This window comes from Nannospalax galili, unplaced genomic scaffold (genome assembly GCF_000622305.1).
Source record: "Nannospalax galili isolate Female #2095 unplaced genomic scaffold, S.galili_v1.0 scaffold498, whole genome shotgun sequence".
In the NCBI taxonomy this organism is placed as follows: Eukaryota; Metazoa; Chordata; class Mammalia; order Rodentia; family Spalacidae; genus Nannospalax; species Nannospalax galili.
In genome coordinates, this window is record NW_008342032.1 from 382,952 (window position 1) to 400,757 (window position 17,806).

General features: G+C 41.8%; 1 protein-coding gene across 1 annotated transcript in view; it reads right to left on the reverse strand.

Moving 5' to 3' along the window:
• Fas (Fas cell surface death receptor) overlaps nucleotides 1-7,553 on the reverse strand; it is a 28,859-nt gene extending 21,306 nt beyond the window's left edge. Inside the window, exon 1 of the mRNA XM_017799303.2 lies at nucleotides 7,327-7,553. Coding sequence (XP_017654792.1) covers nucleotides 7,327-7,356 — 30 coding nt within the window. The 5' untranslated portion in view covers nucleotides 7,357-7,553. The remainder of the gene's footprint in view (nucleotides 1-7,326) is intronic.
• Between the last annotated feature and the right edge of the window lie 10,253 nt (nucleotides 7,554-17,806).

A 17,806-nucleotide genomic window follows, 5' to 3' on the forward strand; every position in this document is an offset into this window, starting at 1 on the left:
GTAGCCATTGGTCTTAACTGCTGAGCCATCTCTCTAGCCCCCCAAAATACACTATTTTATATAAGCATACTAGTAACCCTCATATTTAAGAAAATTAAATAATGTTTTTAAAGTCATTTAAAAATGCATGCTGGGGCTGGAATGATGGCTCAGCCATTAAGAGCACTGACTGCTCTTGCAGAGGACCCAGGTTAGATTGCCAGCACCCACATGGCGGCTACCAACCCTCCTTAACTCCATTTCCAGGGGAATTTGAAACCTTCTTCTGACCTCCATTGCATTGCACGACATGGGTGCACTCACATACATGCAGACATACACTCATACACATAAAATAAAAATAATAAAAAAATATAAAAATACATCTGGTGATGGAATAATCTGGAAGATAGATATCTCAAATTGAAAGTGGACATTTTAATTCCTGGCTCCAAAGTTCAAATAGATTGATGAGAGCATATATGTTCTAGAGTACCAGGGTAAAGTCTCCCTTCATATATTGTGCAAATTGTTTTTCAGAATTCAGCTAAGAGGTAACAGAAGGTAGGACTCGGGGATAATTTGTTAGAGACAGAGAGTGAAAAAATTTTAAGTGTTACTGATATGAGAAAAGCTCTCCAATATCTGATTTCTCATTGTAATTAAATTTTTGGATAGAAAGGACCTTAAAGGTGACCTAGGCAAGCCCCTTCTCTGGTAGACAGAGCGCTGCTTCAAACTGTTGCAGTGGATGGCTGGCCTGCATGTCACTAACTCGAGACCTAAGACTGGTACAGCCGAATTGCTCACCTACCCCCAAAATACATGGTGGTGCCTGAACCCCACAGTACTTCAAAATGTGCTCCCATTTGGAGATAGTTCCTTTCCAGAGGTGATTAGTCTGAGTTCAGTAGGGTGAGCTCTTATCCGATATGACTGGTGTCCTTTTAAGAGGAGATATTAGTGCTCCTGGCAGAGGAAGATGAAGCAAAGACCCAGAGAGAAGAAAACTAAGTCAAGGGCAGAGGCCTGAACAGACACACTTCCATCATGGCCCTCCGAAACAATCAATGCTAGCACCGTGAACTCTCACACCCAGCCTCCAGAACTATGAGAGAATCTATTTCTATTGCTTAAGCTACCCAGTGTGTGGGACTTGGCTAGACCAGCCCTAGCATACTAATACAAGTGCCAAGTTCTAGCTTCTCCCTTCTCTCAGACTCCTTATTTGAGCAACGTCAGTGGCACATATCTCACACAGCCCAGGCGGTCCTCATTTTGAATGATCAGGGAGCTAAATGGGTAAAAGACTTTCCTATGATATTTAGAAATGGAAATCAGCGGGGCTGGCATGAAGCAGAGTGCTTCTTCCTGGACTTCCTGGCTGTGTTAAGTTGGGTTGAAATCTCACTGCCCTGCACTGGTGAAGACAAAAATGAAGGAGCAGATGACGTTGTGCTGACTAATTCTGCTTGCTTGCTCATGAGACCTTTAGTTACTTCTTAACATTTGAGGGACCAAAAAGTCTAAAAGAGACAATTAGTACTGTATTTTTTAGCAATGCTACAATACACAACTCTCATGTCCACCCCAGATTTAATACAACTCTAATTGTGTAAAAAATAGTAATGCTATTTTATATTACTACATTATTGAAAAACTGAAAGATTTTTTTAAAATTCTACAGAAACGATTAAGTGAAAGTTTTATTTGTTTTTATTTATTTCAAAATGCATAAGTGTACAAGGTAACCTTATTCCAGACATGCCATCTTTCTTTCTTAAAGCCATTTTCTGGAAAGTCCAGCTGAAGTTGTAGGAACAGCTGATTGGTTAGATTCAGAACTGACTAAGCAGCAAATCAGATAAAATGAAAGAACCCAGGAAATTCTACCTGGGATTAGGTTTCATGCTAAAGTTAGAAAAATAGTTCTCGCGCTGAGGATGTATGAGCACTTTCCTAACATGTGAAAGTCCCTAAATCCAATTCCCAACATTTAAAAACAAAGGGGGAAAAAAAGAAGAGAAAAAAGTAAAGAAAAATAATTTTCAAAAACCCTCATAGGCATCACTGTCATTGAATGACACATAAAACCTAACAGATACAGAATCATGTATGGTACATTTTGATGAAAATGCTTAGGCCCTACCAGCAAACCAGGGAATCAGAATCTTTGAGTGGAAGGGCTTGTGAAGCTGGAGTGCCCCGCTGGACCCAAGGGCCACCTGTGACTGAGCTCCATGGAACGTCACATGTTACATCAGCCTAAATCTGTTTTCCAACAAAACCCAAAATACCCAATATTTAAATGGTACCAACTAATACTAAAAATAAACACATAAACACCTGGAACGGTGGCCCATGCCTTTAATCCCAGTACTTGGGAGGCAGGTAGATCTCTAGGAGATTGAGGTCAGCCTGGTGACTGGAAAATAGATAAATAAATGAATAAATAAATAAACAAGCACATGAATAATATTTTTGGTCTCTTTTTGAGACAGGGTCTTCCTGTAGTCCCAGCTGACCTGGAACTCGCTATGTAGACCAGGCAGGCCTTGAACTCACAAAGATCTTCCTGCCTCTGCCTCCTGAGAGCTGGGATTAATGGCGTGCACCACCATGCTGAACATGAGTAATTTTTTTACATACTTTGTATGTCAACACTGTGTTGGCTAAACAAAGCATACTCTCAGAGGCAATGTAGAGACTATTCGCCTATTACATTGTTTTCACTACATATATATATATACTTCACTAAATATATATATATATATATATTTATGGTGGAACTTTTGAAATGTACATACATTGTAGATGAAGATAATATCTGCATTACCTTACATTCTTAATATTTTTTTGAGGTAAGAACATTTAAGATTTACTGGATGATTTCCATTCAGTCATTACTATTAACTGTGGTTACTCTGTTGCACAATAGATTTCTTGAATTCCTCCCATCTAACTGGAATTTGGAGTCCTTCCACCTGCCTTCCCTCTAACAGGACAACTAGCAGACAATCACCTTTCCATTCCCTACTCCTCTGAGTTCAATTTTTAAAAAAATTCTGCATGTAAGTGAGGTCGTGTAGTACTTGTCTCTCTGTAAACATAGGCTCTATTTTCAGAATCAGGCCCAAATCTTTGCAGGCATTCATGTGGAAAACAGTTTACTAGGACCAAAGATCCTTTTGTGAAGATGTCTAACTACCAAACCACCTTCAGCAAGAAGTTTGGAGCCTTAAGTCCACACTGAGCTTATTCTGACTTGAGGCCTTGCTTGCTTGCTCAAGATCTTGTTTTTGGAAACTAAAAGTGTTAATGTTTCTAAATCTTACATTTTTTCTGGGCTTACAGACTTTAGAAGTAACTAAGTAGGTGATACTGCATGGCTGGGCTAAGGGACAGTGTGCTATGAATGAAGAAATACAAAGGTTTGGCAAGTTTATTCCAGTCTACCACTTAAAACAGTCCCCATGAAGCTGTCCGCCTAGCTGTCCACATTTGCTGATGAAATTTACAATCGGATTTGCTGATTTCCAAGGCTGGCCTTCCTCAAAATGTGTAATCTCACACTGAATTCACCCTCATCTTCACTGAGTCTGTTCTCTCCTTCTACCAAGTGGGTCCCAGGGATCCAACTCAGGTCCACAGGCTTTGCAGCAGGCCCTTTTATTGAACCATCTCTCCTGTTTCCTCTTCTATTAACTTATTTTATTAGTTTTTTTTTAGGGTGCTGGGGATCAAACTCAGAGCCTTCAACATGCTATGCAAACACTCTACCATCGAGCTACATACACCTTAGCCTCAAGAAACATTTCCTTAAAAATTATAAAAATAACAAATAAAATGAATGATTAAAATTATGGTAATTCTAGTTAATTTAATAACTAACCTCTCTATAATCATGTATGTATACAGACGAGGGTCACAAAATTTAAAAATGCTTCTATTAGGATGATGAAAGAATGAAGGACTTTACAACATTTACTTTTAATTTCGCTTTGTTTGGGCAGTTTTTCTATACTTAGCTACTCGGAAAGAAGAGGATTCATTGTCCTGCAATTGGTTTCAAGTTGCTTTTTATTACATGATTCCAGTTTTAAATCATGTACTTTTATTATTTCAGGACCTAATTAGGTGATCTCTAGTACCTATTAGAAAACATGTGCTTGGTAAGGGACTTTTGAGATCAAGAAAATTCACCCAAAACACAAGTTACAAGGGGCTTTTGAGGGGGGATTTCCTTATTCAAGTTTCTAAGTATCTCAGAAAAATAATGATTCTCTCCAACTGGCAATTGGGCTGTGGTGATCAGCCTCCCCCGATAGCATTCCATAGCCTTCAGAAAATGCTTTGAAATACTGCCACTGACACCCTAAGACTATTCCACGCTCTCAAAGAGCATACCAAGAGGTAGTATCAAACCTTGGTTCACTAGCTTTGTTTTGCCTTTGACCCCCTTCCCTTAATCTCGGTTCAAGGAATGAAATCTCTTTTTCTAAATTAAACCTCAACATCCATCGCATGGGCAATAGAACACTTCCACCTGTAACTAATAGTGGGGGGCTCGGATGGTCTCCAAACAACTTATTTTTGCTTCTCAATCTTGCCATCATTGTTGCTTGTATTTGAGGCTAGGGAGATGGTTTAGTTGTTAAAGTGCCTGCCATACAAGTACAGAGACTTGAGTCCAGGCCCCCAGAACTCACAAAACTTGTATTTTCTCATCCTGGCTGTTAATGATATTATTATATTTAATAACATTATTACATTTGTAAAACATTCAAATTTCTTGTGATATAAGCCCTTTCAAACATAGAAACATATTTCATGTTTCTAGGAAAATAATTAAATTATAAATTAAACAACTGCCTTTGTCCACCTCTTCAAAACAAAACAAAAATCCAAAGTTGTATGATTCTTCTGTATGATTACTTATAAATATGTTGTTTTCAAAACAGCACCCTTTCCCTCAACTATAATTTTGTAACAGCTGCTCTAGGAAAAGTGAAGAAATGGGTAATGATAGGTCACATGCCAGGGTATGCAGGACAAAACCTAGAAGGACCATGTACTCTTTCACACACACATATAAACAAACAAACAAACAAATAAATAAATAAATAAATAAATAGGACTATGTCCTCTAAAAATTTGTGAAGGATTTAGAATTTCAAACTTATGGGACTAGAGAGATGGCTCAGTGCTTAAGAGCACTGGCTGCTCTTGCAGAGGACCCACGTTCAATTCCCAGCACCCACATGGCAGCTAAAAACTGTTGGCAACTCCAGTTCCAGGGAATCTGACACTCTCTTCTGACCTCCTCCGGCACTGTACAACACGGGTACACTTACATGCATGCAGGCAATACACTCATACACATAAAATAATAAAATGTTTTAAAAAAGAATTTCAAACATTTTCATTGGGAAAAAAAAAGCTTAGAAGCAAAGAGACAGAAAATAATCTTCAAGAATCAGAGAAGGGAGAGACCTTTGAGAGGGATGGTTGCTAAATCTGTAATAATACTAGAGACAGGAGGACTAAGGGATGAGAGGAGAGAAGCAGGAAGTTCCCCAAATCTACTCCCAGGAAAAATATTTATTGAAATTTGTTCTGTGCTCCTTGCAATTCCCTCTCTACCTCCATGTTATGCTACTACTGAGGGAAATGGGAGGCACAAAAGCAAGCATTTTCAGGAGACATACACAGTGACCCTGTACTAGGAAAACGGGTAAGATAGGCAAGTGGTTCGAGGGCAGGTTCTGAGTAACTGAATTTAGAAGAGTAATACGGGTAGGGGATACTATAAAACGCAAGCAATGATTAGGTAGGTGATAGGGCTATCCCATTTTTAAATTTTACTCATCTGTCTTTACATTATTTAGTAAATTTTAATATCTTAGGCCATAGCTAATAAAACAGATTATACTTAATGTTAATATTGCTGAGATACTAATCTGTGCATAAAACTGCGCGTGTACGTACATGCACGTGTGTGCATTTTCGCTTTTGGGAACGGGCACTTGAGGCCCACATCCCATAGTAAAGCGGCAACTGCGCCTAAGTTAAGAACAGCTCCAGGCCTTGGAGATTTTGATTCTTGACTAAATTTGCTATCCAAGAACTGTTTCCAAGCGACCCATGCTGCAACAGTGGGGTGGTGATAAGGAAGTTTACACTGGGCTTGATCTTAAAAATTCCTTAAAGAAGTTCATAAAGGAGGCCGAAAGCATCGGGGGCTTTTTTTCTCTCATAAAATGGTGCCAGACAATCACAGCCTTTGGCATTCTACTTTTGAAATATTCTGGAAATCATATGCAATCAACAAAGTGCTTGAGCCTTGGACTTGGGTGTGAGTTCAAGCCCAGTTCTGCTTTTACTAGCTGAGTGATCTCTCATTGCTTAAGTTCTTTGATTCTCATTTCACCTCCTAAAATGGAGAGGAGGCTGTCTTCCTTCTCAGCTGCTGTGAAAATCGGTTTTAGATCATTGTGTCCAGGAGTTCTTTGGGACCAATAAAATAATGCGTTCAACCTTAGCACTGGATTGAACCTTCGGGGGTCAATCAAGTCCCTTTGATTAGCCAACACGAAGCTTGCATTTCAAGTTAGAAGACTCTCCGAAAGGGGCCGCTGGAGCTGAGGCCAAAGGCGGTGCTGGTGTGCGCTGAGAGCCACCGCTGGCTGGGACCCGAGGCCAAGGCATCCTTTGAGCGGCCTTGGGAACCTGCCCCGAGGAGCCAGCGACAAAGAAGAAGAAAGGGGACAGAACAGAACCAAAAATACACCCGGCAGCGACCCGCGGCTGTAAGAAGCGGAATTCCCGGAAGGAACAAAATAAGTTTCTTTTTTCTGCGTTGCCACAAGAATGTAAACAAATCTCCGAAGGCTCATTGGCCCAGAGTTTTCCGAAGAGGAACGGGAGGGTCCTAACCCTCCGGAGGTGCCCCTGCCCAGAGCCGACCTGCTCGCTAAGACTGTCCAGAGCCGCAGGTGCCGCGCGCACCCATCTTTGCCCGGGCATGCAAGGTCAGAGCTGCCCTGTCCCTCGTCTCTCGTCGCCTGCCGCGCCAAAGCCACCCAGGCCGCCTTCCCAAACCCCGGCGATTCCCCGCGCACAGTTCCACAAATCAGCTGGGTATGAGCCGCTGGATCAGCAGCCTTCGCACCAGGCCCCAGAGAAGGAGCTGGCCCGGCTTTCGGAGCACCAGAGTTGGAAGGAAAGTCCTGGCAGCCCGTGGGGGAGGCTGTCATAAATGCAAGCCGCGTCCCAATTCCCACGCGCTGGACCCCAACTCCACAGCATCCCTCGTCCCACGCATCCCCTGGCGGGTCCCAGGCTCACCAGGGGCAGGATAGCCCAGATCCTCAGCATGGCTGTGCTGCGGTCCGCCCAGGCCTCTCCACTGCCCCGCACAGCAGTCACCCACGCGGGCAGAGGTGACAGTCCGCCGGCTTCGTCTTGGGCACCGGCTGGCCTCCGGGTGTGCCCTCTGCCGGCCCGCCCCTGTGCGCCTTGCCAGCGAAGTTGTTCTCAAACCGCTTCCCTCTGTCTCAGCTGAAGTCGCTGTGAACACCCTCGGGCACCGGCTGGCCTCGGGGTGTGCCCTCTGCCGGCCCGCCCCTGTGCGCCTTGCCAGCAAAGTTGTTCTCAAACCGCTTCCCTCTGTCTCAGCTGAAGTCGCTGTGAACACCTGCCTGTCACTCTCCTGAGGGACCAGACTGGACCTCACGAAAAGCCCCAGGGTCTGGGAGGAAGCGCTGCTGGTCTTGGGGAACTCCATTGATTCAGCAACTTAGCTCGCGAGTCTGGGTAGAGGGAAGCCAGGGTGGGGGAGGGAGTCGGCTTGATTGCACAAACGGGCATTCCCCATCCTGGGTGCTTCCGTCACGAGCTCAGCTCAGGTGAGAGCCCCGTCCTTCCTCCACTTTTGCTGTAGCTCACCCTGGAAAGGTTGAGGAAACTCCAGAACTCTGAGGTTATGTTTGGCTAGGTGCTGGGGACAGAGACCATCCGACTTTCAACTCATTCACCAGTTACTGTGACTTCTGAGGCTCCCTGGAACCCCAGAACAGTGTATGGAATCACAGTTGTCATAGAGGAGGTGCAGATACTTGGGGGGAGGGATTCTGCAGATGAGGCTCCCCTCCTAACCCCCCTCCCCTCTTTCCCAAATGGACAACAAAGCTAAGTGTGACAAATCACACAGCTTACTAAGCATTCACAATTACTTCCTCTCCTTACTCATTATTTCCTGACTAATTTTCTTTGAAAAAAAGAAAAAAAAGAAGAAAAAACTCTTGTTATTTTTAGTTTTCTGGTTAGCACAGCTCAAAGCCACCATTGTTTGGAAAAGTAGATAGGCTTTAGATAGCAGTGTGAGGATATTCTAGAAGGTAAATTTGCATATAGATCTTATTAAGGAGCCTGAATCTGGAAGCAGTTTGAGGACTGAGGTGAGAATGTATGTGTTTGCAAAATCCACTGTGTGTTCCTCACCTTCCACCCTGACCTCTCTTCCTCCCTGCTGGGCTCATCTAATTAAGAACACCCATACCAGCTTCAGGTATTTTCTTTGACATTTTCTTCTGAAAGCCTGTTCAGCCCTGTGATACTGGGTTGCCACCCTACTGAATGCTTTCACTCAGTCTGTGTTTGGCATCTATCTCTGCACTTATACCTGTCTTGTAGTAACCTTCCTGTAGATTGTTGGTGGCCTGAAGGAGACTCAGGCTGTGGCTGTCTAGAACTATTCTAAATGGAAGTAAGGAAAGATCGTTGGAGATCCACCATTCCACGTTAGGAGGGAAGAAAGGAAGGGAGAGGAGGGGGGAGGAGGAGGAGGAACTGGGGTACAGAACACTTGGCAAAATCAACCTCTCTTGTGTGACTTGTAAGTCAGCAACTTTCACATTTTATTCGTTCTTTCTGATTGCTTTTCAATATAACTAGGTGAGGGATTATAAAATTGCTTTAACTAAAGACTTGTAGGAAAAATATGATTGGGCAACATTGAGCAAGTTGGTTAGTTAATAGACATCAGTCAGAAATTGATCTTAGGTCTTCCCACTCCCAGCCACACACCCACTCACCCTCAAGTTCAGTGAGCTAGATAGAGATGCATGTGGGTGAAAATGTGTTTCTTGATCATTAAAAAGGATGTAGAAAATTCAACATTAATTTAATGTGAAGAAGTCTCTTGGGGTTCAGTGAGATGGCTCAGCAGTTAAAGGCTCTTGTCGTACAAGCCTGACAACATGAGTTCTATCCCCAGAACCTACAGAAGGAGAGAACCAAAGGTTGTCCTCTATATGTACACAGGCACTGTGGCACAAGCTATTACACTCACACACACATTTTCTGCACACAGACACATGATAAGAAAAAGAAAAATAAGAAGTCTGGAATGTGGTGTCCCATGTCTTAAATTCCAGCACTTGGGAAGAAGAGGCAGGTGATCTCTATGAGTTTGAGCCCAGTCTGGTCTGCATAGCGAGTTCCAGACCAACCAGACCTGAGAGAGAGAGAGAGAGAGAGAGAGAGAGAGAGAGAGAGAGAGAGCCTGACTTACAAACCATCCATTTTTAAGCTATGGCTCCTCAGAATCTATACTATGCTAATATGTACTATTATTATCTAAGAAGAGGCGATATCTACTATTTCTTTTTTATGGAAACTTTTTGGTGAACATCAATTGACTGATAACTCCTGAATGGTGATATTCTGGGGAAAGTAGTTTATGCATTTCTAAAGGTTAATTCTATGTTACCAGTACATTTTGAATGGTCACCAAATCTTCAAGTGCAAAGATAAGCAATTGTATATGTGCATGTGTGTGTGTGTGTGTGTGTGTGTGTGTGTGTGTATGTGTGTGTATGCATGGGCATCTACAAATAGTGTGTCTGTGAAAATCACAGAGGTGTGCTTCTCTGTGATACTTCCTCTTATTCCCTTGAGTCAGTTCTCTCACTGACCCTGGAGCTGACTGTTGTTGAGGATAGGCTAGCTGGCCAAACCCCAGAGACCTTGTTATTGTCTCCATCCCAACAAGTTAGGTTACAGGAGGATGGCCATGCCTGGCTTGTTTTTACTTGAACACTGAGAATCTAAAGTCAAGTCCTCCTGCTTGTACAACAAGCATTCTTACCCACAGAACTATCTCCCCTGTCCAGAGAAATGCACTTTTTAATAGAATTTCAGGCATTCTACCAAATGTGGGAGGTGTTTTGTACAGCCATAGTCACTCATCTTACTCAAATGTTAGAGTTTTCTTCTTTGATTCTAAAGATATCTTTGAGCATTTAGTATAACATTCAAACAGATATCTGACTGTATAAAAACTTCAGAGAAAAAAGTCTTCCACAGCTTTTCAACACCAGTAACATTTTTGTTCTTTTCCTAATGGATCTATTTTTTTTAATGTTGTCATTCAAACTGCTTTTGCTAAATAGAAATATATTGATTTAGTAATTCCCAACTGTAGTGGACATCCATAATTTTTTTTTATTTTTGGTCTTTTTGAGACAGGGTCTCCCTATTGCCCCAGCTGGCCTGGAACTCACTATGTAGACCAGGCTAGCCTCAAACTCACAGAGATCCACCTGCCTCTGCCTCCCAAGTGTTGGGATTAAAGGCGTGCACCACCCCCAAGGGACATCCATAAATTTCAAAAATTATTTTACTATTTTTATTTTATATGAATCAGTGTATTATCTACATGTATGTAAGTGCACCTGTGTCATACAATGCCCATGGAGGTCAGAAGAGGTTGCCAGATCCCCTGGAACTGGAATTAGTTATGGTCAGCTGTTAGCCACCATGTAGGTGCTGGAAACCAAACCCAGGTCCTCTGAAAGAGCAGACGGTGTTCATAATCATGGAGTTGAGCCATCTTTCCAGTTCAAACATCCATAATATTATAAATTATTTATTTAATAACCATATAATTAGAAGAGGCATTTCCTTACAACAGCATTGACATATTCAATAACAATTTCCAGAGCTAAGATGCATCTTAATAACCACATACTTAGAAGAAGCATTTCATTACAACAGCATCGACATATTCAATAACAATTTCCTGAGTTAGGTTTACAGTTGAAGTATTACAGTTATACAATATTTAGCCTTTAAAAACTATCTCCATTTCATGAAATACAGAGTTTCATACAGAAAAAAAATCATTATTAATACAATTGACATTAAGATGCACATGCGTTTCTAATCTCTATATAGCTGATTATTACTAGTCACAGCCAGTTACTTTCTGAGCTCCTTGGCATCTGAGCATGGATTTAAGTCATCAGGTAGATTTCAATGGTAATGTTTTTCACCTCTACTAATTAACATGAAGCAAATTTTTATGCTTCTTCCTCAAATATAACAAATTTTTTATTTGTTGATTTTTTGTGTTTTTCATACAGAACATCACAAACAATCTTATTCATCTACATACCCACATCCCAAATGACAGCCCCCATAAACTTTCCCCCCTCCATGGACCCGTATACTTTGTCATCCCTGTTATTGTCCACTGTGTTGTTGGTGCCCCCAGCCATTTCCCAGTGCTCGTCCATCCACTGAATCTTGTCAGCCTATCTAGAGTTCCTTGTTTTAGGGAGCTCAGATCTTCCTCATCTAGCAGCAATCAGTTGCCAGTATTCCTTTAGAAAATATTAGGGTCTGATGTTCATTGTCCCAATTCTATGCTGGGTTACTGTTTGGGTACTCTTATCATATGTCGATCCTAGAACCAGACTCTGATAAATAAGTATGCAACCAGACATAACTACAGGATCCAGGATAATGGAAAGGAAACAGGGAGGTAAAGGAAAAGAAAGAACCTGAAAGAGAAGAACAGTAGGAAACAGGCCTTAATAAGGGAGATATGGATAAAAATTGGGTTAGTTTAAGGGAGGGGTGAGGGAAGGGTATATAAGGAACCTAGGAGATAAAGGGAAAGAAGGAGCTAAATAGAGGTAAGACCATAGGAGAAGGGTCTTAGTAAGGGAGAAAGGGGGGAACTGGGGGCACCTTAAGAGGAAAAACCATGATAGAGGGGTGAGACAATGTGAGAGATAAACAATGCCTATAGGAAACCAGGATGCCAAGCCCTAGGGTGAGGTGAGCCTAAAACTTATAGGTCCAGGCTGCCTTCTCTGCTAATAGGGAGGGGCACTGAAAACAGTGGCTCCAATAATCCCTGCCTTGCAGAACACTGTTGGGCTGGCAGGAGGAAGCAGCCCGGTCATAAAAGTGTAGGCTCCCTGCTCTGTGGGAAAGCCTCTTGGTCAACAACCCTTAGCTCATCTCCTTGTCCTGAACAAATAACTCAGCTATCCCTGGCTAAGAGATTAGGCCAGGTTAAAGGTTTACTCCTGAGCTAAAAGCTAAAAGTTCACCATGCTTTTAGCTCTAAGAAAGAAAATATTGTGGCCAATAAATTACTGGATGGGCATTGATAACCTTGAGTAAAAGTTTAAAAATCCTTCTGGCACCAACTAACAGACTAAATGTCCTGTTTCTTTGTACCCTAAATCTTTGTATGTGACTGTCAAATCCCACGTGACTGCTAGTTCCTTGGGATGTATAAAAACCATCTAAATTCTAAAATAAATCATCCTGTTGGGAAGACACAGGTTCCAGAGTTTGACTCTGTCGCTAATCAGACCCTTTGCCCCAAAGCCAGCAGATCCCCCGCTAAGCAAAGCAAACCTGAGTCCCTACAAATGCCTAGCTAGTTTTGAAAAACAGAGGGAACCATATTACTCCTACAACCTACTGACAAATTATACATAGCAGATCAAGAAATATATGTCTAGGTAAGGTTTATCTGAGAACAACTGGTCTTTGCCTAAGATTTATCTATGTGACACACAGTAATTAAAAATACCAGACTGGTGGAACTAACCTTCTTGGGTGTTTAACAGACATACTTTGAGGTCTATAATAATTTGGTCAGAGGGACATAAAGGACACTTTTTGCTCCTTGCCCTCCTAGATCAGCTAGTTCCAGGGGACTATGAGCATCTTTCAAAATGTCCTATATTGGTGGTGGGTCACCTGTCCTCTTGATCAAGGAGGCCGAGGAGACCCCACCAGATGGACTTGAACCAGTGTCCAGTCTATAAAGAGGAGGGTCAACACAGAGGAATCATTTCCTCCATGCTTCCAAGTGAAGCCAACCATGGTCGAGCAGGACCTTTGACTTATCTTCACATAGGCAGAACTGGTAAAAGAAAGGAACCAGGGGCTCCTCCCAAGCCCATGTGACCCCTGAGGAACAGATCCTCAAATGACCTTAAGAGTAAAAATAAATCGGTTTATCTGGACCAACTGTGTGGCCTTAAACACCCAAAAGGAAAGTATAACCAATCATCCATAAATTTTTAACCTACATTTTTCCTCTTCTTTCCTGGTGGTAACTTCTAAAATGGCTTTGGGAAAACTGTTCATCTCCTCCTCTCTACTTAACTATCTGATGTGAGTGGTTCTTTTAGTCAGTGTTTTCTAGAGAATAGGAAACAGAATCAGTAGGATGAGGGGTGGATGGATGGAGAGGTGATAGATGGATGACAGATTTTCAGGAATTGGCTTACATGATTGTAGAGTCTGGCAAGTCTACAATATACAGTGTATACCAGCCAGATGGATACCCATGAAAGAGTTGTAGTTCAAATCCAAAGGCAGACTCTGGCAGAAATTCCCACTTTCTCAAGGGTACTCCGTCTTTCTTGATGCCTGAACTGCTCGGATGAGGCCTAATCACATTGTGGAGGGCTACAGTTTTGCAAAAAGTCTATAGATTTAAATGTTGGTTCCACCCAACATAGGGTTTCCCAAAAATGTTTAAATAGCGCTTAAATATTTGAGTACCAAGGCTTAACCAGGGTGACACATAAAATTAACCATCAGTAGTATTGACACCAACCCTAGAACATTGTTCTTCCATGGATTAGAGAATGGAATCCATTTGGTCAAGAAAACAGTATATGTTACTCACTTGAAGTAAACCTTGAGACTATTTGCTGGAAATGACTGGCATACAAACTCTTTGTCACTGCATTTCAAGTGGTAATATTCATGTGAGATATGCTATTAATGTGGCTAGTTGCAATGGTAGCCTGTGGCTATGACAGAGCTAAAAGGAGAGTGCTCATATTGAGATGAAGTTACATGGAAATATGGAGCCTGGCTGCCACCGGAGTCCTGGATACAGTTATCTTGAATCCTGGATGCATTTATCCCTGACACTGAAACTTATTCACCTACAACTGCCCAACTCAGTCAATTATCAGCTTTTGCTTTCCAAATTCTTACAACTAAAAGGTTCCTGTGGAACCATCAGAGCTTATGATCAGTAAAGCCTTTATAACCCAAAATAATAGCTATATTCTATTAGCTATTCTGATTTCAAATTTAAATAAGAAAAACTGCAGAAAATTTAGGGACATGTCCACCAAAGAATTGTTCTGTCACTAGAGGGCATCAGAGCTCACACTGACCAAATCATAAACTGAATTTCCTTTCTATCAATGAATACAAATATATTTAGGTTCATGGACAAGGAAGAAAGAGAAAGAAGGACTTCTATTTCACAGATAACCTGTGACCCTGGTCATAGGGAATTTTCATCTCCCAGAGAAGATATTATTTCTCACAGAGTGAAGAGACAATATTTACAAACACCTAGCATGTCCTGTATACCAATGCCTACTTGCACACTGGCCTTTCTTTCTCTTTCTTTCTTTCTTTCTTTCTTTCTTTCTTTCTTTCTTTCTTTCTTTCTTTCTTTCTTTCTTTCTTTCTCTCTCTCTCTCTTTCTTTCCTTTCTTTCTCCTTCCTTCCTTTTCTTTCTTCCCTGCCTCCCTCCATCCCTTCTTCCTTCCTTCCTTCCTTCCTTTCTTCTTTTTTAGATGTATGAGTATTATTATACCTGCATGTATGTAGGTGTAACCATGTTGTGCAGTGCCAGCAGAGGACAAAAGAGGGCATCAGATCCCCTGGAACTAGAGTTACAGACTGTTGTTAGCTGTCAGGTGGGTGCTGGGATTCAAACTTGGGTCTTCTGCAAGGACAACCAGTGTTCTTAACTGCTGAACCATCTCTCCAGCCCACACTGCTCTTCTTAATCAGGTGACTTCACAAGACAAACTGTTGAGTTGGGAGTCATGGATCAAATGAAAAGAAAGACAAAATAAATGCCTTCCAGTTTCCTTTCCTGAACTACTGTTTATATAAGTATGTTCATGTGAAGGAAGAGACAGTATTGCCAATAGAAAAGTGCCTTGGAGCCTGGATGATCAGGGCTGAAATGCCCGGCTACTGAGATGTAGAAGAAGCCATTTAATGTTCCAGTTTCTCACCATGAAAACAGGTAGACTAAGCTATCTCTTGACCAGTGGAAATGGCAGTATATTGAAGAATGTTCAGACTGCAGAAACTGAGATGCAGAAAGCACCTGGGTCAGGATGTGGGTGGAAAATATGGCTGCTCTACAGACCCTGACCTTGTAATCCAAGTGGTCACCCTTCTCTGCCATTTCTGCATAGAAAGGTGCCTTAAAAGCAGAAAGATTCCATGACTCCAGACATGAGACGCGCACCTATCACCAGATGCTCAGAACTGATACATGGAGGGATAAGGATCATGTTTTCAGAAGTGCTGATGTGGTGTTGATGGAGTTGAGTCTCGAGTAGGCTCCATTTAAGACAAGGTTAAACCTTGATCATCCTGGTGTCATGTCTGTGGTCCATTTGTATATATTAAATACACGCTTTGGTAAAATTTAGTTTTAGTTGGTTTTGGGTTGCTTTTTTGTTTGATTGCTTGTTTGTTTGTTTGTTTGAGACAGGGTCTCCCTGTAGCCCCAGCTGGCCTGGAACTCACTATGTAGACCAGGCTGGCCTCAATCTCAAAGAAATCCACCTGTTTCTACCTCCTGAGTGCTGGGCTTAAAGGCATGTGCTACCACACCTGGCTAATATGTAGTTTTAAAAATAAACTTGCTTTGTTTTTTCAATCATTTTATTTTTAAAATAAGACATTACATTATAGCCAAAACTGGAAAATCAGCATTCCTTTCCCAAAATAGAAGGTAGCTATAAAAATAAATAAGAAGTAAAATATCTGCCTGCATATCACTAAAAGTTGTTTCACAAAGCACCACTGGTAAGAGCATTGTAGTTCTAGAAAAGTTGGTTTAAGGCATGAAAATGCATTCTGCCTTTACTTTAGCCTTTAGCCTGCTCCTGAATGACAAGCAAAGACTAACAACCTTGGCCTCAGGTCCTGGATGGGAGGTGATGTAAAAGAAAATGTTGGAGCAGCAGGGGGGTAAGGGTGTTTAATCTGTCTCTTAAGCACCATCTGGTACCAGTGGCGTATGATAGGGGCACCCTCTCTTAGACAGCCTTTACTGGTTAGTTGCTGAGGGACCGCCAAAGGGAGATGATGGATGGCAAAAGGGGAAGATCACCATGAGTCCTGTGGCGCTAAACATATCATGGGGCTGGGGTCGGGGACAGAGGATGAGGGAGCCAAAGCCCAATTACAAGCATGGAGCACCTGGGTGCTCAAAGCAGGGATGGGTGTATGAATGATTTCCTGCAAAAGACAGCTTGGTCAACCAATGTAGATAGGTGGATTACTGGACAATTCAAGCGGAAAATGGGGAGAAAAGGCAGACAGTTTGATTTGGATAGATTATCTCCAGGCCCTGCTCCTGGAGACATTTTCCTTTCTCTGAGACTACCCTACATGAGCAGCTTGTTTTGTGAAGGATCAATTCCAGGAACTTAAGTTCTGAGTTATTTCACTAGCTGCACGTGATATTTAAACTTTCTCAGTCTCAGTTGCCTCACTTGGTAAATAGAAGCCTTTCCAATAATGATTTACATGAGAGTTCACCTTGCATTTTGTAGTTTTATTATTGCAATTTGCTAATATCATTCTTAAAGCCATGTGACTCCCCAGCACATTTTACGGGTCTTGCCTGTAGTTATCAACCTCAGTGTAGCATATTTCTCCTTTCTAATGTAGCATGTGCATGGCTTAGAGTCATCATCTTGGTTGCTCTACTGTTTAAATTTTTTGACTTGTTTATTTTTTATTTTATGTATATAAGTGTGTTGCTTTCATGCATGTGAGTGCACCTGTGTTGTGCCATGCCCGCAGACTCTGGAAGAGGGCATTGGAACTCCTGGAACTGGAGTTATGGACAGTTGTTAGCCACCATGTGGCTGCTGGGAACTGAACCCAGGTCCTCTGCAAGAACATCCAGTGCTCTTAACTGCTGATTCCTCTCTAGCCCATTTATTATTCATTTTTTACTTCTTTACTATATTTCTACTTTTTATTTTTAAGCTTTTAATTGAAATTTTGTGAATTTTATACAATATATTTTGATCATTTTTAGATCCCCTCTCTTATCTACATCCCCTCTTATTACCCGCATCTAAGTTTTCCAATACATAGAGAGTCAAATATGTGTGTTCGAATTCCCTTTGGTGTGGGTTCATCCAGAGCCTGGTCAACCTACTAAGAGTCTTACCCTTAAAAGAGATGGACTCTTCCCCTAACGGCAGCCATTGGTTGCTAATAGTTCCTTGGGTAGGGTTGAGGTTTCTTTCTTGCTTCCCCATGTCTATGCTAGGATTTTGTTTGGCTTGAGCTTACTTGTGCATGCTGTCACCATTGCTGTGAGTTCATTTGAGTAACTGACCAGCTGTCTGGAAAACTCCGTTTCCTTGTGGTCATCCTCCACCTCTGGCTCTTATAGTCTTACAATACCTATTATAATACCCATTGACTTAAAATACCTATT